The 25,252-nt window shown below is 44.9% G+C and overlaps 1 protein-coding gene across 4 annotated transcripts in view; it reads right to left on the bottom strand.

Moving 5' to 3' along the window:
* The window catches only part of ESYT2 (extended synaptotagmin 2), a 75,196-nt gene that overhangs the window by 6,033 nt on the left and 43,911 nt on the right, over positions 1–25,252 (bottom strand). For 2 of the 4 annotated variants that reach the window (XM_059932930.1, XM_059932929.1), the window contains exons 8-19: positions 22,705–22,825; positions 20,443–20,619; positions 19,519–19,601; positions 18,016–18,064; positions 16,844–16,933; positions 16,325–16,420; positions 11,352–11,414; positions 6,400–6,474; positions 4,851–4,937; positions 2,999–3,148; positions 1,376–1,764; positions 123–221 (exon numbers count right to left, since the gene is read on the bottom strand). In XM_059932930.1, coding sequence (XP_059788913.1) covers positions 123–221; positions 1,376–1,764; positions 2,999–3,148; positions 4,851–4,937; positions 6,400–6,474; positions 11,352–11,414; positions 16,325–16,420; positions 16,844–16,933; positions 18,016–18,064; positions 19,519–19,601; positions 20,443–20,619; positions 22,705–22,825 — 1,479 coding nt within the window. The remainder of the gene's footprint in view (positions 1–122; positions 222–1,375; positions 1,765–2,998; positions 3,149–4,850; positions 4,938–6,399; positions 6,475–11,351; positions 11,415–16,324; positions 16,421–16,843; positions 16,934–18,015; positions 18,065–19,518; positions 19,602–20,442; positions 20,620–22,704; positions 22,826–25,252) is intronic. The other 2 variants (XM_059932931.1, XM_059932927.1) reach the window with 1 other exon arrangement.

The raw sequence follows: 25,252 nt of genomic DNA, 5'->3' as shown, positions 1-25,252 counted from the left end.
AAACAAGGTTAAGAACCTGAAAACCAGGATTGCAGTATCTAATTGCAGTATCGCCTACTTGCTCTGGTCTGTAAATGAAACAAACCGCTGCCCGTGACGCGAGAGCCGAGAGCCCGGCTCACCTGCAGGAGTGCACGACCACCACCAGCTTGTTCCTCTGCGAGCTGTGCCGGACGGTTAGCTGGATCTGCCCCAGCGGGGACTGTCCCAGGGTCGTCCCGCTGGGGAAACAAAGGCGAGAGTGAGAGCGCTCCTCAGACAGCACAGAGGCTGTGAGCACAGCCATTCACTCAGACAAGAGGGAAGGAAAGTGCCCACAAACGTGAACCCAGTCTGAACTTCTGGGCATAAACGGACCAGCTGGATTCATATTTCATCCGAGGGTTCAATATAACCCAACTACTAAAAACTATGGCCCAAAGTGAAAACAAGACACAGGCGTCTCCTTACAAACATCAACTCTTCAGTGTTTCTGAAGCTACGTCTACCCCAGAACTGCCCAAATCTGCGCTCCTTTCTCAGAGCCCCTTGCTGTGCACCTCACGGGTCGTCTGATGAGGTCACACCCCCTCCCCTCCATCCCTGTCTCAGGCTGAGGCACCAGCTCCAGGACAACCAATGACGGCTCTGACTCAGCTCCGAGATCTTCTCGGTTTCTCCCCAGATTTAGCTCCTGAGAAAAACTGGTTTCTTATTTAAAATTCTATTTCTTTCTAGAGCAAGGGAGAGAGAGGGACTGCTTCCTTTCTCCCAAAATCGCAGCCACGAGCAGAGCTGCTCTGCGCATGGGTTACGGCCGCCTGCCCCGGCTGAGCCCCGGGCCACAGGCTCCACACCTCGGCCTCTGCTCCGTGCTCAGCACACCGCAGGGCAGCAAAGAGGAGACCGCCCCAAAGGGCAACCCACTCCCCCTGCTGAGAGGAAAAGGCTCACGTCGGAAGCTTAGAGTAACTGCAGACTCTGTCCTTATCTAAGGAAACCACGGACACGCCCATGACTCACGGGGCATAAGTGAGAAATCCACACAAACATCCACAGACAGACAAACCCGTTGGGCGGTGAAACGGGTGGGGGCCAAGCATGAAAGAGCAGGGCCTGTTCTCATGCAACAAACGTGTCCAGCTTCCGCCAAGCCTTTCCGTGTCAGGTCAGCTTGAGACTCTGCCTTCCTGGTCTGAGGATCACTCCACCGTTCCTAAGCTTTAAATAAGCCAAATACTAGGCCCTGGGAAATGGCAGGTCTACTTTGAAAGCCAAAGGCTCGGTGAGAGAAAGGGCCACACTGCCTGAAAGCTGTTTGGCTTAGGACCGCGTTCCCTCCCCGCAGCCCGCGGGTCAAGCGCCGATTCAGCAAGAGCAAGGGGCGTCTAGTTACTTCTCAAGCTGCCGCAGCCTCTGTCGCAGCTCCTGTGTGGCGACGGGCAGCGAGATGTCTGAGGCGATGCTTGGGGTGGGCTCCTTGACGGAGACGTGGCTGGGGGAGCCGGTGCTGCCGGCCTGGAGGCTGGAGGAGCTTCTGCCCAGGTCCCGCGGCCCCTGTGGGCTGGCCTCTGCAGGCTGGGCTCTCTCTTCCACACCTGGCTTATTATCGCAGCCCCCGATGACCGGCGTGGACGGGGCTGTGCAGCTGTCACCAGTGCCTGGCGATGCAGACATATGAGATCTGACAGATATTTTTCTCCCTTCCTTGGAAACAGAGGGTCGCTTTACTTGAGCTGCATGCTGGTGGTCTGGAGACCTTTCTTGCTTTTCAAGGTGGAGTACCTAGAGGTGAAAATAGATACAAAATTAAAATGGGTGACACTGGTAACAGCCTCATACACGAACAGCTTTAGAGATACTCATTTGCAAACGTTTCTTTAAAGCTTGGCACAAAACATGAAAAACAATCTAGCCTCTCTGTTCAGCTATCCTACCATATTACAGAAAGTGTAGAAAAAGGCACATGCGGGTAACCGCCACAGCACCGCGTGGTGCAAGCCTCACTTTTGTGCATCTGTCTCCGGCCTCCTCCTGGCCACTCTTCTGCACAGTGGTGACAGCTTGACAGTGGCAGAGCCCGAGCCACAAACCCCACCCTACACCAACCCCTATCCTACCGTCTCCACCAGCGACCGGGGAAGGGCGAGGCTGCCGGACCCCTAGGGTTGACATGGGAGCAACACCTCCCCGCTTTGCTTCCTTTCACATTAGCTCTGAGTGTGCACATGTCCCCGAGCAGTCTACACCCTGCATTGGGGGTCATCCCAACGGCCTGAAGTTTCTTCCCGCTTTTACCAAGTAAAGCTGCAGCCAACACCCCCAGTTCTGTGTTATTACCAGGAGCCAGGTTTCCAGAGAAAGGGCTCTGTGATTTACAACTGAAGACACTGAAGTCCCTTCTGGAAAGGCTGTGACCCGGCACAAGGAGGCCGTTTCCACCACACCTTCCACAGACTAAGTTTGTTTTACTTTAAAAAAAGTTGGTTCTGCATTTTAATTTGCATTTTAAAAATTAGAGAGTTTTAGCATTTTCCTGTATGTTTGCCAGTTTTATTTTCAGCATTTCCTTAGGTACTTACAAATGAATCATCGTCTATTTTGGACAATATTTTTCCTGTCATCTCCACCGTCTTGCAGAGTTTTTTAAAATTCTTTTCTGAATGACCTTAGAAAATTTAACATTAGCAGAAAACTTTATTGATCCAGATAGCAATACTTTCTGGACAAAAGGATTAAAAAAAAAAAAAAAAAAAAAAAAAGGCTGGTGGGATTGATGTGAAAGCCCAAGGAACAGTTCCGGGCCTGCTCAAGCAACCTGGAAACACCGCTGCTGTCGGTGCCGGAGTCCCAGCCCTGGTCATCTCTCCCCTGAGCTACACAGCCAGCAGCAACGTGCAAACTCACACTCCCCGTAAAGCACCTTCCTGTCACCCCCGCCCGGCGTCCAGCACCAGGAGCGCCACGAGCCCGCCCACCCAGGACCCTTCCCCCCGCCAGGCTCTGGAGACGGCAGTACCCTGAGGGCGAGCTTCATCTTCAGCGAGCTGTTGGGACCTGAGTTACTGAGCTGGAAGCGCCGGTTCAGGGTCATGTCCTCGCAGGAGAGCAGCTGGCTGAGAGGGATCCTCAGGTTCCCCAGGCAACACTGGTGCTGCTCGTCCTTCACCTGCCAAACACGACGGAGCGCTCAACGCTGGGGATGGAGACGGAACACGCAGGGAGGCCCAGAACCCCGTCCTCGGCCACCTCCTTCTACATCCTGTCGCCATGCACAACGCAGTAGGAAACCCCCTCAGGGAGACTCAAAACATTTGCAACAAGTGACGCTACAGCATAGCCATGTCACAGGGCCTGTCATCTCCCAATCTCATAGTCACAATGAGCACGAGAAAGAGAAAACCCCGCTCGAGGAATCCATTACAAGGACCCTGAGCCGAGTGGCAGCAGTCCACACGAATCTGAAGATTAGAAGGAAATGTCCTCAGTCCTGTGAAAACGGTGACAACACACATGCCTAGCGGTGCGCCAAGTTCCAGTGGTGACACTTGTTCATGGAGAAGACCCATTTCTAAGCTTCTTTTAAGACTTCTACTCAAAATGTACAATATCTGCTTTAACTGCATGACAATTTCTGGCTCCTGAATAATAACCTTCAGCTTTGCCTCTGCCACAGGAATTACTCCTGTTAGGTTGCTGCGATACAGGTAGTTTAAGCAAAAGGAGTAAGAACTTTGGTGGTTTCACAGGCTCTACAGCAATGATCAAATAAGTTAACTACACGTGAAAACCGAAAAGCCTGATTGCTTATTTTTTAAACTGTAATCGCAAAAGCATTTTTTAATGAAATAACTAACTTCACAGAACGTTACAAATTATCTTTTTTAATTCAAAGTCCAGTTACTATAGATTATTTTAAGAGTAGTGCAAAAATTCTTTGTTTTAAAGGTTAGCCCATCTTATTCTTTTTTTAAAATTGAAGTACAGTTTACAATATTATATTAGTTTCAGGTATATAAAAGTTATTCATTAACATTGTACATAAATGGACTGTACTCCATTTAAAGTTATTACAAATGGACTGTACTCCATTTAAAGTTATTACAAATGGACTGTACTCCATTTAAAGTTATTACAAAATAATGGCTCTAGTTCTCTGTGCTGCACAATATACCTTTATTGCTTACTTATGATGCAAAAATTCTTAAAATTTTAGCAAATTAAATTGAACACATAAAAAGGATACTACATCACAAGTGGGGTTATGCCCAAATAAAGGTTTGTTTGCAAGGTTTTCTCATGTTAAATCTTGAAAACCAGTAAATGTTTGCAAGATTTAAGATTTAAAAGTCAACACTGCATTTCACCATATTTACAAACTTAAAAAGGAAAATCACGTGATCATCTCAATACTTATAGAAAAGTCTCTGACAAAATTCAACACCCATTCACGACAAAAACACTCAGCAAACCGGCAGGAGGAGTAGAAGAAAGTGAAACACAAAGGCTTTGCCCTAAGGATCTGGAAGGAGGCAAAGGTGTCCACTGACGCCGAGGCCGGGCTGGCAGTGAGGAAGGAACAGGAAGGGAAGTGTCATTACGAGCAGTACCCTGAGGTATCCACACGGAAGCGACTAGAATAAGCACGTCCAGCAGGGCTGACAGTGGTGCCAACATGTGAACACCAACACCCACTGCACCTCTGGACGCCAGTAACAGTCAGTCAAAAGTTGAAAATTAAAAACTGACCGGCCCCCACCCGACACTTAGGGCATGAACACATCTGGTGGGCCCACGATGGCGGTTCTCCCTGTGTTGACTATGTGACGCAGAGGTACAAACACAACCACGTAAACATGCAAATCACTTACCTCCACCTCGAGCTCCTGGCGCTTGGGATTGTGAATGAAGAAAGTGAAGTTTTCCTCCCACACAGGTTCATTGGTTTTGTACCGAATCTGAAAGAAATATCAAAATCAGCTCTGGGATATTTTCTGTGGAAAAGCACTACCACACTGTGTTTATCGAGTATTGCACTTGGAAGCTAAGGATGATACCTATCCTCTGGGCTGTCCTATCACAAGTTAACTGTGGAAGGTCTAGAGTGTGTCAGCGGATGACCTGCCAGCAGCTCCCAGCCTGGGTCCGGCCCCCATGACAATGCGCCATCCGCATGTGTGGCCGTCACACCACAACCTCCCCAGGCTGGCGGAGTGCTGCACGTCAGGAAGTTTCTTAGATTAATGGTTAGCAGTTAAAAAAAGGGAGGGGGCTTCCCTGGTGGCGCAGTGGTTGAGAGTCTGCCTGCCAATGCAGGGGACACGGGTTCAAGCCCTGGTCTGGGAAGATCCCACATGCCGCGGAGCAACTGGGCCCGTGAGCCACAACTACTGAGCCTGCGCGTCTGGAACCTGTGCTCCGCAACAAGAGAGGCCGCGATAGTGAGAGGCCGGCGCACCGCGATGAAGAGTGGCCCCCGCTTGCCACAACTAGAGAAAGCCCTCACACAGAAATGAAGACCCAACACAGCCATAAAAATAAATAAATAAATAAATAAATAAATAAACGGGAGGAATTCCTGAAATGTTTCCTGAAAGTAGCACATATTACAGCAACAGCAATGCCCTCTCTCAATTTTTGAATAGAATCATATTTGTTGAATAAGTCCCCTACATATGCACCTTCAAGCTGTGACCTTACAAAGACGCGAAATGTGTATCCGGTTCCAGAGGAACCAGAACCTGTGCCATCAACGTCAGGCGTGAGTGAAACTGCAGCCCGCCCTCTGGCTCCTATTGTCGACAACCCCTCCTCTCCCTCCTCCAGTCGGTAACTCTTCTTGCCTGTTCACTCGATGCCAGCCCCTGGAGGCCAGCTGTTGGACTGTACTACTGTACTTTTCAAGGTACTGTACTGTAAGATTAAAAATGTTTTATTTTTTGTGTTTGTTTTTTATGTATTATTTGTGTGAAAAGTATTATAAACCTATTACAGTACAGTACTATATAGCTGACTGTGTTAGTGGGGTACCCTACGCTAACTCTGTGGGACTTAACAAATTGGACTTACAAACTCACTCTCAGGAAGAAACTCGTTCGCATGTAGGGGACTTACTGTGCACCGCTGGTTGTCTTTTAAACAAAATATTAATAGGACATTCAAAGGAAACTTAGAATCTGTCCCATGTCATCTACCCAGGAAATCAAGCAAAAGCATAATTAACATATTCATGTCACTTTTTAATGTGACTTTTAAATGAATATATTTGATACCAAATTAAGTAGCTGGTTATCAAACAACTGATTTGGGAAAACAAAAGAAAGACTCATAAATCAATGGTCTTGATGCCTGCACCACCCGCAACTGGTGACAGTGACAGCACAGTCACAGGGAGCCCCAGCCAGACTGTCGGCGCCTTACCTTGCTCTCCTGGGCCTTGTGACCAACTGACATTTGGACAAGAGGATTTGGGTTGCTGTATATTTTCTTCCCTGACTATCCAAAAACAAAAAACAGATAAAAATCAATAAACACATCTTGAAATGGGGATTACTAAAAATGGAATTATTGGCTTATATTAACAGTCACTTCTATTTACTTCTGATACTTCAGTTACAGGGAGTATCTAGGCACAATTTAACTGGAAAACAATTAATTGCTAACACACCCCAAAGCCATAATTGTATCTACATAAAATAAATCAAGAAAACTTGTACTTGCAAACAATTTTAAAACGTTTAGGTCTTTTTTTAAAGCAAGCAACTTTGGAAAAACGGAATCTTCCGAAAATCTTTAATGTTAATTCCAGCTCTCAAAACTTATTTTACTAGGGTAACAAAATGAATAAAGTGCAACAAATGTAAACAGAAAAGCACAGGAAGGACAAATGTGAGAGTGTGTGATTCAGAACAGTCTTCTGGTTGGAATCGTAAAAATAATAAAGCGTCAGAGGCACATTTTTACGTTTTTAATTTATTATCTTCCGTTCAAACATGTAGCTATCAGATTATCGAACCTTGCTTACCAGCTGTTAAAGTAATTTTGACTGGAAGAATAAACGTCAATCTAAATCGCATTTAAGCAGATACAAATGCAATGAGAAAAATTCAGGAATAAGAAAAAATGGTAAGAAGCATTACTTTAGCACAGACAGCTGATAGAATACATAGTAAAATGCAACATATATGGGACATGAGGTTTATTTATAACTTAGCCCCACAAGACGATGCTGTTAAATATTTGTGTTAGTGGAAATTAATTAGAAGGTCACAAAATGTTTTTAAGTTAAATAATTTTAGAGTCAATCCTCAACACTGCAACAATGACAGAGGCGTAAAATTCATGATTATTGGAATAAAATATTACTAGCCCAAACCTACTGCGATAATCTAGTTTCTGGTTCATCTTTTTGATGTGAATGAATTCTGCAAAATGAAATAAACACTGTTAAAAAAAATCCAAGGCTACAGACTACCGTGGGAGGATACTAATTCCCCCCCTAAATCCATTTCTCCTTCTTCCCTTAACACGAGAGTCCTAGAGTCATAGCTGAGCACAAATCCTCTGTGACACGGATTCTATTTCCGAATCTCCCTTGTAGTCAGGTGTGGCCCTGTAACAGTCTGGGGAGCTCTGGCCTTTGCTGTGCCCCTCTTCTGGCTGGAGGCATTGAACACCGCAAAGCCACAGGCCAGAATTCTGCGACATTCAAGGGAAATAAACTTCTGTCTTTACTTAAGCTACTGCTACTCTAGAGACTTTGATACAGAAGCTGAGTTTAACTAATACACTTACTTAATCTCTGAAAAAGCAGCCATTCATTCCTAGAGATTTACTGTAGCTCATCAGTTTCAATATACCCTCGCCCCGCTTTTAAACTTTCTAACATCTCTGAAAACAAAATGAAACTTACAATTGATGACTTTAAGCGCCTGTTTTTGGGCAGATTAGAGTGGTAGTTATCACTGCCTTCATCAATTTATTTTGCTTGTATTTTGCTTTTGTGTGTGCATGTGACATGATAAAAATCTATGTTTATCCTAAGTCTAAAAATTCTTTCAGTAAGTATAAAATAAACACTATCAAACCTTAACTGGCACCTTACTTTCTTTCTTAGCAGTACATAAAATAATGGTGTACAGTCGTCCCTCAGCATCTGTGGGAGGTTGGTTCCAAGACCCCCCAGGATACCAAAATCCGAGGATGCTCAAATCCCATCTATAAAATGACCTGGTGTTATCCTCCGTATAATTTAACTCATCTCCAGATAAAGTGTAAATGCTATGTAAATAGTTGTAAACACAATGTAATGCTGCTGTTTGGAACTTTCTGTAGATTTTTTCAGGATATTTTCGATCCTCGGTTGGTTGAACCCGTGGATGCGAAACCCGCATCCTAAAATGGATGATGTTTTGGATTCTATGAAATAAGGTTAAATCAGTGACTAAGTTTTCTATCAGGACGCAATATTCAAAATGCATCAGCACAAGTAAGACACACAAGGTATAATGAAAATATAAGCGTTTAAGTCAGACTGTGTTGAATTTAAATCTTAGCTTTTTACCACTTGATTACTGAGATCTATGTATTTATTTGAACCTCAGTTTTCGTATCTATAAAATGGGCATAATACCATTTCCAGAACTCAGCTGTTAGGCTTAAATAATATAATAGCAATTAAAAACATACATATTATGCTCGCTACACTGGGCACTTTTACATGCATGTACTTAGTTAATGTACTCAACACTCCCACACAGAAGAGAATATCACTACCACTCTGAGTAACAAACCAGGGAGGACTCAGCAGCCTGCTGCAGGTCCCACTGAGGAGCAGTTGTGCTGGGATTAAAGCCCAGACAGTCTAGCCTAACTGGAGAGCCTTCATTCTAACCATCACGCTCTGTGGGTTAATAATCTTCAGTTATCAAAGAAATGGTGAGCGAAGACTATGGATATGATTCCTCCCAGTGTTCTGGTGAGGATCAGGTATTTCTTTTCTTTTTTTTTTTAAACATCTTTATTGGAGTATAATTGTTTTACAATGGTGTGTTAGTTACTGCTTTACAACAAAATGAATCAGCTATACATATACATATATCCCCATATCTCCTCCCTCTTGTGTCTCCCTCCCACCCTCCCTATCCCACCCATCTAGGTGGTCACAAAGCACCAAGCTGATCTCCCTGTGCTATGCGGCTGCTTCCCACTAGCTGTTTTACATTTGGTAGTATATATAAGTCCATGCCACTCTCTCACTTCGTCCCAGCTTATCCTTCCCCCTCCCTGTGTCCTCAAGTCCATTCTCTACAGCTGTGTCTTTATTCCTGTCCTGCCCCTAGGTTCTTCAGAAAATTTTTTTTTTAGATTCCATATATACGTGTTAGCATACGGTATTTGTTTTTCTCTTTCTGACTTACTTCACTCTGTATGACAGTCTCTAGGTCCATCCACCTCACTACAAACAACTCAATTTCGTTTCTTTTTATGGCTGAGTAATATTCCATTGTATATATGTACCACATCTTCTTTATCCATTCATCTGTCGATGGACACTTAGGTTGCTTCCATGTCCTGGCTATTGTAAACAGTGCTGCAATGAACACTGTGGTACATGACTCTTTCTGAATTATGGTTTTCTCAGGGTATATGCCCAGTAGTGGGATTGCTGGGTCATATGGTAGTTCTATTTTTAGATTTTTAAGGAACCTCCATACTGTTCTCCATAGTGGCTGTATCAATTTACATTCCCACCAACAGTGCAAGCGGGTTCCCTTTTCTCCACACCCTCCTCTCCAGCATTTATTGTTTGTAGATTTTTTGATGATGGCCATTCTGACCAGTGTGAGATGATACCTCATTGTAGTTTTGATTTGCATTTCTCTAATGATTAGTGATGTTGAGCATCCTTTCATGTGTTTGTTGGCAATCTGTATGTCTTCTTTGGAGAAATGTCTATTTAAGGTCTTCTGCCCATTTTTGGATTGAGTTGTTTTTTTGATATTGAGCTGCATGAGCTGCTTGTAAATTTTGCAGATTAATCCTTTGTCAGTTGCTTCATCTGCAAATATTTTCTCCCATTCTGAGGGTTGTCTTTTCATCTTGTTTATGGTTTCCTTTGCTGTGCAAAAGCTTTTAAGTTTCATTAGGTCCCATTTGTTTATTTTTGTTTTTATTTCCATTTCTCTAGGAGGTGGGTCAAAAAGGATCTTGCTGTGATTTACGTCATAGAGTGTTCTGCCTATGTTTTCCTCTAAGAGTTTTTTAGTGTCTGGCCTTACCATTTAGGTCTTTAATCCATTTTGAGTTTATTTTTGTGTATGGTGTTAGGGAGTGTTCTAATTTCATTCTTTTACATGCAGCTGGTCCAGGTTTCCCAGCACCACTTATTGAAGAGGCCGTCTTTCTCCACTGTATATTCTTCCCTCCTTTATCAAAAATAAGGTGACCATATGTGCGTGGGTTTATCTCTGGGCTTTCTATCCGAACAGGTATTTCAATTACTCTGCTAACTAACTAGTACTCCAAAGGAGTAGTCCACCTCACCTCCTCAGTGTGGGGTGGGGTTAAGGGCTTACTAAATACTGCATCAAAGCAGAATGCTAGTCTTCCTCACTTTTGAATTTTAACTTATTCTTCTGGATGAAACTGATTAAAAACGATTCCTGATTCCTTTGGATAGAATTTTCTTAAAGCAACTACATTTAACCCCTCACCCCCCAAAATATTTAAGTCTAAAATGCTCAAAGAAATTAGAAAAACATAATAAAACATTTGTAAGTCATAGAAAACCTTTAACAATTTAGCCAGAAAATACATGCTCATGTCATTTTCGGGAGTGGAGCTTAGTTTTCAATATACCTCATTTAATGAGATTTAAAGCTTCTTAAAAGATCTGTCACCCAAACTAGCAGCACCAAAAGCCACGAGGTCACTGACTCAAGAGACAGCCCTGACTCAGCATATTGGAAGAGGTGATTTTTTTAATGGAAAGTCACAGTGCATCGGGCATACGTTTTAATCATAATCTAAAAACTGGTTAAGATTTTAAACAGAACTTCTATTTCACCATTTTCACAAATTCAAATCCAATTAAAGTACAGATGATTTAAAACCACCTTAGATACTGCTGCCTAAGGCCAACAGCACAAAAGTCTAATTTACCATATTGGCATTTTGTAAAATTTATCGTCAAAATCGACTTAAATTCTTCTAACTACTAATTCTTTGACAACAAAAGTAGGCTCTCCGCAACTAAACAAGTAATTACTCTATTACTTTGGGAAGAATTTGTCAGTAAACCGATAAAGGTTAGAGCATCATCTCTTTCAATATGTTTTAATTAACTTTCAAAGGGAAAACTGTTAGTTTACCTTTAAAGCTTTATGAATTGCAGCCTTCTTCAAGACATCAGGGTTAAATTCTAATGGGTTACTCTTTCAAGTCAGAAGAAAATGAATACACCAAGGGTTAATAAAACATGCAATGAGGAGTTTATGTTAAGGTTAATGACATGAAAATTTACGAAAACAACAACAACAACAAAAAATCTTTAAACAAAAACCACCAAGAATTACACAAAGAAACAGTATAAATCATTTGTAAAAGTATTCTTTATGCCCAAGATTTTATCTTAGACTAAACCTTTATAAATATCAAAACATATTTCCTTACCCTCTATGATTACTGTTCTTTTACTCCCCCACCCCTCTTGTCTTTGGGATTTGAAAAATCCAAGAGTGAAACTTGAGGAAAGGGTTCTATTTACTATCCTTTGCTTGAACAAACCCCTAAAATATCAACCATAATTAACCTAAAGGTTTTATCTAAAGTACAAATGAATGGGCCACAGATGCCCCAACTGCTCTCAAACCAAATCATATCCTATAACACCAAATGCTACTTTTCCTCCTTCTGAACTTTACCTTCTCGTGGAAAACCACAGTAGAGACGGGACCTGATGTATTTCGTCCCCCATTCTTTTCCAAGCACAAAATGCAGAGGCTGATTAAGTCACCTCAAAAGTTCCTCCTTGCTTTAAAGTTCTATTATTACAGGTTTTATGTCCTTCTTTTATTGATTTTCAAAAACTCATTACTTTCTTGCCCTCAAAAGGGCAAGACTGAGTTGTTTTGCAAGATCCTTTGAGGATTAACATTTAAGATGAAAAACTTGATCACTTTAGTTGTAATTAACTTCAAATTGAATTCTATTCTTTATGAAGCAGCCTGAAACACCAGCCCCAGCAGATGCCCCTAGAGGGTGGGGCCGGGCCGGGCTGGGAACTGCTGCCCTGAGCTGTGAGGAGGGACAACCTGTGGGTATCAAGGAACCTCTCCTGTAGCTAACTTTGCATGGATGTGACCTGTACTGTGCACATGTTATTCAAAGCGCATCGAGTAAAGTGAAACAAAGAGAGAGGCCATGGCAGGTGTTAGGGGTGCAAGAGGGGCCTGCGAGGGCGGGCGTGGGAAGCCTCACCGGCCTGAGGCGAGGCAGATCAGGCTGCTCAGGTGCGCTCGGCGAGGGCCCAGCGTGGGGCCTCCGGACGTCACCGCACCGTCCGCTCGGGGGCTGCGCACCGTAAGCGGGGGCAGTAACAGTTACCTGCACTTTTAAACTGAGAGCTCAAATCACTTTCACAGAGCACCTAGAAGCATCACACCCAAGGGTCTCCATGTTATACAACCAACACTTTTATGTATAAAGTGGACACTAGTGCAAACACCACTCCCCTCAGATAAACCCCATATACAGCATTATGAACTTACAAACTTAATGAAGTGATAACTAGTTCACTTTATACAAGGATGGACCAGACAGGAGGGTGGAAAATGTGGGCTCTGGGTCACATAGCTGTGTTCAGATCCCGGCTCTGCGGCTTCCTAGTGGCGACCCTGGGTCTCTAATCTCAGCGCCTCATCTAAGAAAAGGTCCTGCCAGCCTGAGACTCAATGAGCTGTGCACGCAGAGCCCTTGGAAAGTACTTGGGAAATGCATGTGGTCAGGGAGGCCTCAGGGTCTGAAGCTGGCCTCCCGGGGTCAGAAATCACCCTCTCGTTCCTCTGGCCAAAAGGAGGAGGCCCGAGTGCTAAGGCCACAGGATAAAGAGGCCGTTCCCAGCGTGGGAGAAAGTCCTGCTATGCTGAGGCTCCCAGACGGGACCACCGGTGGAAATGCACTGGTGCGGCTGCACATGAAGAGGGCTCTGAGCAGCAGAAGGTAGGAGAGCGACGGGCTGGCCGCAGCCCAAACCCTCTCCTGGACACAGCCACAGGCTCGGCCCTCAGGGACAGCTGACAACTGATCTCACTTCCCACTGCCAATCAAAGGGGAGAAAAGTGATCAGTCTATTCGAATTTATTTTGTAGGACATTTTGTTGATTCCTGTACCTGAATCATCAAGCAGAGCATGTGGTTTTGGTAATGTGGGAGGAAAGTTAGCTTGGATAACCCAGCCACGTCTTAGCTAAATATTACAAAGCAAGTTAAAAAATCCTGACACAAGTTCAGAAATATTTCCTTTAGAAGAAGCAGTTACAGAAAACAGTAACTCATGCAGCTGAGCAAGACTGTCATTGACAGCAGCTTACAACACAGATTTCCACTAGGAAACACCTGGAAGTGACAGGAAACAGCTGCTGATACGCATGACTGCCCTCCTTCTGACCTCCCAGCAGGTGGGCAGGGGATGCGAGGAGACCCAACAGCAGCTCACCCACTCTTCAGCGGCTTGACTGTCCTCATCTATAAAATGGGTCAAAATGCCTATTCTTTCAGTTTTGCTCTCCCCCTTCTTTTTTATTTTTTAAATAAGAATAAACTGAGAATGCATGCGGAAATAGAAATAAATTAAAATGAAACAAATGAACTTTAAGAATCTCACTAGTTATTGAATTAAATCAATAATTAGTTTCTAGACTAATGACTAAGCCATCGGTGGCTTTCTCTGACCCCAAAGCAAGTGAAAATAACTGCTAAAAGGTCCAAGAACAGTGCCAGGGATCAAGGCACCAGAGCAAGGCCTCAGGGAAACATGTGAGATGAAGATCAGCTTCCCAGATAAAGGTAGAAATGCTCAATTATCCACCCCAGGAAATTCTTTAAGTTCCTTAAAAGAAGTGAATCATAAACTCAACATGTTTTTTCACCCTAGGAGCTCTGGTTAAATGGGGAGGGAGAAGGCACGTTTTCAGGGCAGCAGTGAGTTTCTGCCTTCACTGACTGTCCCCAAGGCCACGGGGGACTTCATGGAAAGCCAAGCTCTGACACTTCTGTGTTTGGTCAGGAGGAGAAAGTAGATTTAAGGAAGTTTTTTGAAAGCTTGCCAAGAAATATTTACATCTCACATTGAGACGAACCATAAGAAAATCCATTTTAATCATTATGGCTTCACTACTTTTTCCTCAGATTTTTTTTTTTTTTTTAATTTTTTTAGGGGCCAGGAGCAGCGTCAGAGCCCCAGGCTCCTCCATGGCTCATGGGGTTTGTCCACCTCGGTGTCAGATGCAGTCACCAACATTAGTTACGGCAGTGTTACGTCTCACAAAACAAGCACGAAAGAAACGCGCCCGGGAACTGCAATCACGCAAGAAGCTGGAAAGGCGTGCACATCATCCCACCGCTGGGCAGGTGGCACTGAAGCTCCAGTGCGCGCTCTAGCAGCCTCCGCCAAACAGAAGGAAGGAAGAACGCTGAGAACTCACAAACGGTGCGCTACAGACTGAGGCGGAATTCTCACAAAACACTAGTCCCGACGCTCGCCTCTCTTTTAAGTAGCCACACCCAAAGTTTCCCTCGTAGATACTCTTGGGAAAATGGAAATGGGAGGAGAAAGCACAGAATGGTGGATTGCGGTCAACGAAGGCACAAAAGCACTAATAACCAGGATGCAACAGGCAGAGTCAAAGAATCACGCAGAAACGCAGGAGACGGCACGCACTCCTGTGGAAACAGGCCCAACCGGGCGGCGGTTTTGTAAAGATCCTTTGCCTTTGACGGCCAGAGCATACTTCATGCACAAAGTGCCCTTGTAACAGAAGGTTAGTACAATCACTTTTCTTTCTGTCTGTCTTTTGCTTACATGACGTTATTCAATTTTAATTTAATGTGACAAAACACACAGTTCTAAAGAGAGGCCAATTCCCCACTACTTTCCTCTATATCCTAAAATACACAACAAATTCACTTCCATCAGGCATATATGAAACACTTTAAAACATTATTGTGGTTAAAAGCAAAAAGTTCTACCGTACAAATAATTCTGCAGAAAGGTTAAACCTTCACTGAAAGAAAAGAGTACAATTATACACATTTACACACACAATTGTTACATTTTCCCAAAATGAAAAAAATACATGATCACATTTTAATCATTAAAAACTTTAAATAAAACATAGAGATGCCCAAAATACATTGACTTTGCTTGTGAGCAAAGCCCAAGTAATGCACAATTTTAAACCCTTGAGAGGTGCTAAACAGAATTAGGGTGTGCATTTCCCGAGGTAAAGGAACAGCATGGTGCGATCACAGTGAGGTGAGATGCCCAGACGTCCACCCGCACCAAGGACACACCCTGGGGGACTGTCTACAGGTGCACTTGGGTGACCTGGAACCAGTATCATTTCAGGAGGAAACACCCTTCATCTGGAGGTAGTTGTCTTTCTTTCAACAAAACTGGCCTCCAACAGTGAAATGGAACAAGAAAGGCCATCTATTGAACAAGTGAATGGGCACCCAAAACGCATTATCAAAACGATAAACACTGACCACGAGCACACTACCCTCAGGGTGGAGGCGAGCGTCACACCAGGGCCTGACCGACCCTTCTCCACGCTTCTGGTCGTTACCTGTAAGAACTGTTCTCTACGGCTTTTCTGAGCGCGGAACAACTCTGACGCCCATGAGGAGGAGCACCGCTCTGGGCTAGAAGCCGTGTGTGCAGGGGATCACCCGACGCGGCCCCGTCACCCTGCTGTGCTACTTCCAGGATGATGCCAGAGGGATATAATTGTCATCTTTGGGCACTAAATTTTAATAATTAGTGATTCTCTACAGAAAACCTTCTTCTCTAACTACTAGGTGTATTCTTTTCCTATGTATTGGAGATTTCTTCTTAAAACATGTAAGATAATTCTGACCATCCTGGATAAACCAATAAGATGTAAACATAAAATTACACTCATGGAGGAAATGCACACGTATCCCTCTCCACTGCTGCTCTCTTGGACTGGAGTGAAGTGAAAACACAGCAACAAGAATGGGGACACGGCGTGGGCGCGGCTGAACACAGCAGGATCCACTGCCAGGAAACGAGCACCCAGTGGGCTCTCGCGGAGGCACCTACCGGGAGGTTCCTGGCTGAGTCCAAGTACAAGATGAGCAGCGAGGAGGACAGCCCGTCATTGGCTTGATCTTTGTCAGCTCTGATGTCTGTCAGCACCTACAAGGAAAGGAAAAAGCTTCAGCAGGTGGGTTTCCAAGGTTCCTGACTATTTCTTCCTGATTATGTCTATAACCCTCAAGAAAATAAGAAAGGTGGAGAAATAAGCATCTGATATATGCAATACAGAGACAATGAACATAAGATTCTATTCAGATCGATCAAACGAAGCACTCAGGTGACCTGTGGCTCTTCAAATCCCTATGCAATAATCAAGCACAAAATTTAAAGATCTCATAAAACAGGTGAGAATGACCTGTAAAATTCCATTATCTCTAATTTACCCCTGATGCTACTGTAGTGATTTACAGCACAGGAGTCAAAATTATTGCTGTAATTTTTTTTAAGTGAGCAGCAGCACAGTTTACAGGTACTAATCTTAGCGATCAGGAGTGCAGGCTGTCATGGGACCCCCTCCAGCACCTTCTCGAGGTTTGAAGCGTCTGGCATGAGCGTGAGCCACTCCAGTTTCAAGTGCAGCTTTCCTCTGAGGACCTCGTCCAGGGTGAACCACTGCAGAGAAAGCAAGACAGTTCAGCCAAAGTCCTCCTGGATCAGACACGCAAACTGAACAGTCTCCACAAACGTGGAAGGCCTGAGTCCTGCCACCTTTAGCTCCAGGCCTGAGAACCAGCTGCTGGCCCCAGACACTGAGAGCAGTGGCCGCTTTGCGTGTGTTAACTCACTGACTCCCAATTCCTCCCCCGATTCACACGCAAGGACTCAAATGTCTTCTTACACCACGCAACACTGTCAGGCTTTTACGTATGGACTTCCATAGAATTTACGGGCCAAGAGAGAATATAACACTGATCCCAAGTCTGAATTTCAATATCAAACACGTTAACAGGTTTGTTTTTCCTCATCACTATATACTAACAATTAGTATACACTTGTTTCAGCTTAAAAGCCACAAAACAATTAATCAAGGATGGCCCCCAAACACTCAGTATTAAGAAGAGACTGCCCCTAGTGCAGGGCTTTGTCTGCTCTGCCCGTCACCGCACACGGTACCCAGCATACAACAACACGATAAACTGCAGATACCTGTTGAGTGTGTGCTGACGTGCACGGGAAGGGAAACATGTTACTTTGAAAGCAGATCTCAGCAGTGGTTTGGTTAATTATGCTTTACTTATCCAAATCTTACCCATCTTTTAGAAGCCACCACAAACTTCCTTTTTTATCCTTTTTATTCTGATAGCAATATCTTGCCTGAAGTACGTCTGTTGCTGTCAATTCACACTGTATCTGTGGGTATCTTTCATGAGACAATTTCTCATCAACTGCACTGTGCCAGCTCTGCTGTGAACTCCAACTACCTTTAAAATGCCTGTTATTGGGGAGTTTCTCCCAGATTCTGCCCTGACTCCGAAAGAGAGCGTGCCTGCCTGAAACAAAGTTGGTGTGTGTTTGGATCCTCAGGAATTTCGAGTGTCTGGTAGGTGCTGACTTCTTTTCACTTTGCTGTTACTAGAAGGCCTAAGTCCTCAACGTCTGTGAGCGGATGTTAAGTTCTCAGACCATCAGGTGGCGGTGGCAGCAGGTGCTCTGTCAACACTCATGAAATAGAACAATACTCAAAGGAAACTTACTTCATCTAAAAGGCGCTCCTTTTCAACTTCAATAAGATCAATCATAAGACTATAGAAATAACAATACAACAACTTTAGAACATAGAAACACATTTCTTACAACTGAAATAACCTTAAGCATTAGTCTATGAAAAAGTACTCCAGAAATGCAACAAAATGCTAGTTTATCAAGAAACAGACTTCTTCCAAAAGCTTCCCCAAGCTTCCACCCACGAGAGCGAAGCGAGGTAGGGAAGAGCAGGGAGGTGGGAACACTCAGTGAGGCACAGCTGCGGGCAGAGCCGGGAGGGCTGGTCTTCCCCACACGGAGCTGTCCACTCGCGTCCCAAATGTGCAGGCATATTCCGCCCTGGGTCTGACGCGCTCTCCCTGAGCTGCTGCCCACTGCTCCGGCTCAGCCCCCCGTGGGCTCAATTAGGCCTTGACTGCCTTCCCAGCCTCGCTCCTCAGCTCTGACCAGCGTCTCTGTGGCCGCAGAGGCCTCTGCCTTGTGCTCGGCACACCCCCGACGGTCCGTTCCATTTCCCCCAATAATCCTGCACTGCTGGGAGCATGGAGCCGGCCCCCGAGCCAGAGACGACCAGGACGGGACGATGACACCCCCTTCTTCTGCAGCCACCCCTCCTCTCTGCCCCCGAGCTCTGCCCCAGGTCAGACCCGACATCTCTCTCCTGATCTATTCCAACAGCCTCCTGAAGGCCGGCCGGTCCCCAGTCTCAATCCCTGATAACCTAACCTAACAGTGGCTTTACTGGAATGCAAGTCTGATCTGTTCACTGCCTTGCTTGAAATCTTGCGGTTGCTCCTCATTAAACTGTCTCATGAATGAATTCTGAGGTCACAGCCTAACACACAAGCCATTCTTGATGAAGCCAGACCTGTCCAATGTCATCTATCCTTATATCTTTTATGCCACAAGAAATTCAGTTAAATAATAAAGATGAGGCTAAAGTGTGTTTTTTGATATTTTTTTCAGCTGTACAGGTTGTTCAATTTAAGCAAACAAGTCAATATTTGCTTTTCCAGTATACAGGCACAATATAAATTACTATCTATTCCCCGCCCCCCATAACCCAATAACAAATCAAAAGTTAAAAAACCTGTATCTATAACCTAGAGCACACCTGCCTGCGTGGTGTAAAGGCTGGAGAGCTGGGCTGGATTTGGGGCCATGCGTGGCTACTGAGCACTTAAAATGGGGCAGCACAACTAAGAAAGTGAATTTTAAATTTTGTTTAACTTTAATCAATTTAACTTAAATAGCAACATGTGGCTGCTATGATGGATACAGATCTAGCAGCTTTCCTTTTCTTACTTAAATGTGAAATGTTTTAGGAACAAAACGTGTTTTAAGAAGTCTAAGGTGAAGCAACGCTACATCTAAGAGCCATTTTAAAATACACATAACATGTACATAATTCTGTTTTTGAAGTTATATTACACGTTTAACACTGATTATCAAAGAAAAAGAGTCTACGCTCTCCTCAGTCATGAAGGATTTACCTTCCGAGGAAATCGTCCTTGTCTGGGTCTTCGTCAAAGAGCTCGATCTCTAATTCCTGTCCGGGGTGTTCATAGACCAGAGCCTGAAAGGTAACAGCTCACAGTTATCTCACAGTCACCAGTATCGTGTCTACTGAGTACGTGACTGCAGTCAGCGGTAGCAGCTGCACAGCACTGAGGTCCCCACTGTCGGACCCGACAGACTTCTGGATGGCAGGGTCCCTGTGAAATATCCGCGCACACGGCCACGGGCCGCTGCGTTTGTTCCCAGTTACCGGGGGCCACAAGCTTGGATGTCTCTCCACTCCGGCAGCGGCCCCGGTCAGTGCTGGCTGCAGGGTGGCCGCAAGCGCCCCACTCACCACCACTCCGAGATTGAGAGATGTGGCAACAGACCGGGCTGGGAGGACGGGAAGCTGATGGGGTATAAGCTGCACCACTTCTCAGTTCTTTCCAAACCGCGTACCTTGTGATGCAGCAATTCCACTCTGAGGAGCGTAATCTGGGGAAAACTTGGCCAAATGCAGAAAACCCACGGCACTCATACAGCACTGGTTACAATGAACCCAAAAGCCAAGATCTCTCTGAGTAAAAACATGATGGTACCTACTCAAGTGAACGGCTATATTTATTGACATGTAGAGATGTCCAGATGTATTAAATGAAAATTTACAAAACAGTAAATAATCAACCTCATTTTGGAATACGTTTATGTGTATTAAAGGCTAATTATTTACCGTGATAGCTTGATGCGATTAAGGTTTAAAATTTTGTGTGAGGTAGGGATACAAGGTACAATGGTTTTAAAAATGGAAAATGCAAGCAGAGAATTGAGGTTACCCTGAACTAAGCACACCACGACCCCGCAGCAGGAGTGGAACAGGAACGTGGAGGGGGGGACGGCAGCAGCACCCACTCCCTCACCTCGTACACCTCGTTCCACTTTGGACTGAGGTTCTCCTTGATGACCTTGCTTTGGAAGATTTGGTTGCCAACTCGAATCACTCCATAGGGGTCTGACTTCCCCTTGACAAGTCCCTTAAGGTAGGTGTCTTTTCCCTGAAGATCCTGAGCTTCAATAAAGTGTATCCTCAGGACACCCTGGAAAGAAGGAAGACAGAGCAGACTGCTCGCTGGCTCACCCGACAGGCACGGGGTGAAGCCTGTGCCCAGGGACCAGGCAGCTCCTCCTCCCTGAGCAACAAAGGCAAACACGCGACGCTCAGGAGGAGCGCGACGGGGTCCCAGGGGTCTGACTGGAGCCAGAGTCAGGAGCAGCTGGCGTGAGCCACCACCTCCTGCAGACTTCTCCTGGGACGCGGGGTCCCAGGGGTCTGACCGGAGCCAGAGACAGGAGCAGCTGGCGTGAGCCACCACCTCCTGCAGACTTCTCCTGGGACGCGGGGTCCCAGAGCGGCACTGTGCCCCAGGGACCCCAGGAGCCCAACTTGGGCAGGGCAGGACGGCAGGAGGTCAGATGGCACAGGGCCTCATGGGTCACCGAACAGTCCTGTGTTTCGGTAGTAGTAACACTAGTGGTAACTGCAGTGATAACAGGCACTACAGGATGCACGAGACTGTTCCTAAGTCCTTGATATGCAATTACTTTCCAATTACATCACTGAATTTTTACAACAATCCTATGAAATACTGTCATTAAACCTATTTTATGCATAGGAAACTGAAAATCTGAGATGCATATGACTCACAGACTTAACATAGTTATCTTTTCCAAAAATGTTGTTTAATTGATAAAATTAAAAACCTCCACTCATATTTCTTTCAAAGCAAACACAACCTGTAAAGTTACCTTTTGGAGGGTAGCATTCTACACCACAAAACACTTTTTAAAAAATTACCAGGTAATATTTCTGAACCAATCAGCATAGAAAGATAGACATTTTTACAGATAAATACGCTTTTAAAACCGTAACAAAACAAAATCCCCTGCTTATATTTTCACAGGTCTAAAGCTTAGATAATGTGGCAACAAACAAATCTGAGCAGCAGGGAGGCTGGATCCGGGCAGGCTTAGATGGTCACCTGTACTCAGAGAATACAAAGCCTAATGGCCTAGGAGCACGGGGATTTCTATGTGGAAAGGCAGGCCTGGGTTTCCAAAGATGAGAATCCTAAGTTAACAAAAAAGACATCCCTGTCTCATACGTGGTGTCCCATCACATCTGCTGAATGCCAACAATGTAACTGATTTGGGCATGAATGACTGGGGTGTTGTTACTTGAAAAAATACAGGAATGCTCATGCACTTTTGTTGGTTTGTGCACTGTTACTGAGATCGAATTTACCTAGAAAGAGTAACGGGCAGTGGGGAAAGGCTGGCCACTTCTACTTCAGGAAACAAACACTGAACTAGGACCAGACACCATGTGACAGGCTGCCCACTCCACTTCTGGAGCTCAAGGTCGGTCAGACCAGACGGGTGGGGAGAAGCCCTTGCTAACTGGGGCCAACCTTCCAGCTCTGTGCCCAGCAGAGGATTCCACGTCCTTGGCCAGCAGGCTCTCACAGTCTCAGGCTGAGGTTGTTTACTTTACTCAAATGAAGGCGACCCCAACACGTGTGACGCGCCTCTGTGTGCAGGGCATCACCCCAACTTACAGATGAAGAAACTGCAGCCCAGACACACCAAGGAATACGCTCCCGAAGTGAAGCCGCTGCCTAACCGCAGGGCTGTGGCTCAGCCCCGGCCGTGCCCTTCCATCCCACCCAGGGCAGCTGTAACACTAACGACGCACCTGCCACATCCCTCCCTGAGTGACCCCAAAGATGCCCACTCTGTCATATCTGAGGGGAGGCTTGTACAGTTCCCAGCTTACGCTGAACTGTTACATCTTGATACATACAAATAGGAAGTGCTTTCTGAGGCAATAAATAAGTTATCATAGCTGTCCTTTACAACCTGTAATGACATCTGCAGAATTAAATCCCTATGAGCAGCTCTGAGGTTCACAGCTGAGGTTTAAGAACTGTCCTCAAGTCTCTGAAAGTTTTCGGCCAGATGCCCCTTAGCCAATCTCCTAAGGAACAGGGCAGGACAGACCACCTTTACTGCATCAAGATCCACGTGGCAAGGCTGCTGTTAGGAGAAATACAAGAAGTCACAACACCCAAGTATGAGAAGAGTTCCTCCAGTCTGTCTGTAAGTGTTAATGAACGGATGCTTACCTTTGGTATAGGAAACCGCAACTGTGCTATTTGAACTTCGCTGACGAGAGGAACCGTGATTCGGTTGGGAAGCACCAGGTAGTTTGATATTATGTCCAAAATGATAGTATCTGACAAACCACTGTTAGGTGGGAGGTAAAAAACAAACAAACCAACTCTCAGACACTTCAGTACTAGTTATCGCCTGTTAACAGTGAACTTAGCATAGACATGACACAACATCCCACTGACAGCGTGGAGCTAATCCCTCTAACACAGTATTTACAGCCAGCAGTTTAATACTTTAGATGCAGTACTGCTACAGTGACGATTATGTGGGGTTTATTCTGAGAACACAAGATACTATTCTGGCTATATTTCACAATGTCCTAAATAACATCTCATACATTTCCACATAACTTTATCATTGATTTAATATTGAATAAGTAAGATACATTTAAATAAATTTCTTTTTTTTAACATAAACTATTTCAAACACCCATAAAAGTACAGAGAATACCAAAACAAGCATCCATTTATTTACTCATTCCATGTTTATTACATTAAATTTATCTTTCCTGTTATATATGCAGAGGTCCCAACGAAGCAAAGGAATTTACAGTTCATTCTTTCTTCACACTTTATTTGGGTACTGAATACTGTAATCAATTTGAAAGACTATACACCACTGCACAGAGATCTCAGTAGCAAGAATAAAACTGTGGAGGCTAAAGAAGCAAATGTGCTTTCAATATGCTTTTTGTCTGTTCTTTGGTGTAAATGTGAGAATCAAGCAACGTATGTGTGACAGCACTTTTGAGGCATACGTAAACCAAGTTTCATTGCTATAGAAGAACACCTTTAGCCAGAAGTGCAAAGTTTTAAAAGAACCTTACTTCTTGCCAGTACTTCTCAGATGTTAACATTATGAACACGCAGATGTAAAGTAACTACACACGGAACATCCACTGGGACACAGTGAAAGTGCCGTCATTCACTGAGTGATAACTGAGCCTCACTGCAGGTTGGGGGTCCAAATGCAAGGCCAAGATGCGGAACCTCAGCGCAGCGCCTTTCAGCCCGACATGGGCAGACAAACCACACACCCACAGACAGCTCCACACTTCACTGCTGAAGAGGCCAGTTACTTGGGCGCTAACAGTCCAGGGGGACTCAGAGGGTCTAAGCCGTAGACACTGGATCAGTGTTCACCACGCAGAGGATGAGATGGTCCTTCAAAGCATTAATACCAAGCATAGTCTTACTTCAGGCATTTCCCTGCAGAAGTACCAGTTTTGTTTATACTGAAAAATCTGTTGAAACAGCAGACCCCTCACTGATGACATAAACGTTTCAAGAATCCCGTAGCTGCTACGGTGGTCGGCCACCGTCTCACCTCTCTCTGACGCCTACGGTGGTGCCAGCACCAGGCTCAGCTCGGCAGCCCCACCCGCAGGCTCCCAAGTGGGGCTGGGCATCCCCTGAGCCACTCCGCTCGTCCTGACTACGCCGGGCTCAGCACACAGCAGCTTCCACTGTGTCCCACCCTCCTGGTCCTTTGGAACCGACCCTGCTCATCACCCTACTTCTGTTTCTGTCACAACCCTCATCCCTTCAACACTCAGTTTATTGGTCTTCATTGAAAAATGTTAAGGATAGCTAAAATTTGTGGTAAAGTGATTCAGGCATCACTGCTACTTTATAATACCCTGGATTCTGTTTTGTAGTCAATGGATAGAGCATGTAGATGTTCATTTTGTAAAGCTTGGGGCAAGATTTCATTATGTTAGGTTCAAAGTTATTAAATATTTATTTTTATAAGACAAGGCTTGCCACAGCTGTGAGTTGTTTGACAAAATCTTTGAGAAACAGTAGCCCAAGTTTTATGTTAAGTAGATATGCGTATATTGTATCACATAAAATTTACATAATTATGTATCATATATAAATATATATAATTTAAAAGGGGTATTTTACCATATCCCTTTTATACCACAGTCTCATTTTTGAATGGTGTGTGTCTATTTCCGTCTGTATTTCTTATATGAGTTTATTTTGATACTTTTAATGATAAATGCAATCCTATACATAATGAATATAGAAGAATAGGTTTTATATATCGTATATATGAAAACCCATATCTAAAACAACAGCCGGAAGCTATTGCTATACAAATAGAGCCTGCCTTCATACAAAATCACGCAATGAAATGGCGCTGTACTTGTATGCGCGCCTCGAGCGAGTGCGCATGCGTTTCTCCCTTCCAACTGAAAGCCCTGGGACTGACCCGGGCCGCGCTGCAGGCTCCCGCGGCAGGCCCCGCCCTCGGGCTCTCTACAGGGAGCCAGCACACCACGGCCCGCAGGGCGGATGCTCGACAAACCCCTCCCACGACGCAGAGGGCAGGAAAGCAGACCACACTCCTCTACACTAAACGACAGCAGGGATTTGTCGTTTTTGCCAGCTAAGCAGCACCCTCTCCTCCGAATTCTGGAGCCCTTCCTTGGGGGCCCCCCCCGCCCCCCCTTCACTGGAGCTTCTTGAAGCACTTCTCTGCCTCCTCTCTGCG

Source organism: Balaenoptera ricei, chromosome 9 (genome assembly GCF_028023285.1).
Source record: "Balaenoptera ricei isolate mBalRic1 chromosome 9, mBalRic1.hap2, whole genome shotgun sequence".
NCBI classification, from domain to species: domain Eukaryota; kingdom Metazoa; phylum Chordata; class Mammalia; order Artiodactyla; family Balaenopteridae; genus Balaenoptera; species Balaenoptera ricei.
This window is presented reverse-complemented; position numbering and strand designations above follow the sequence as displayed.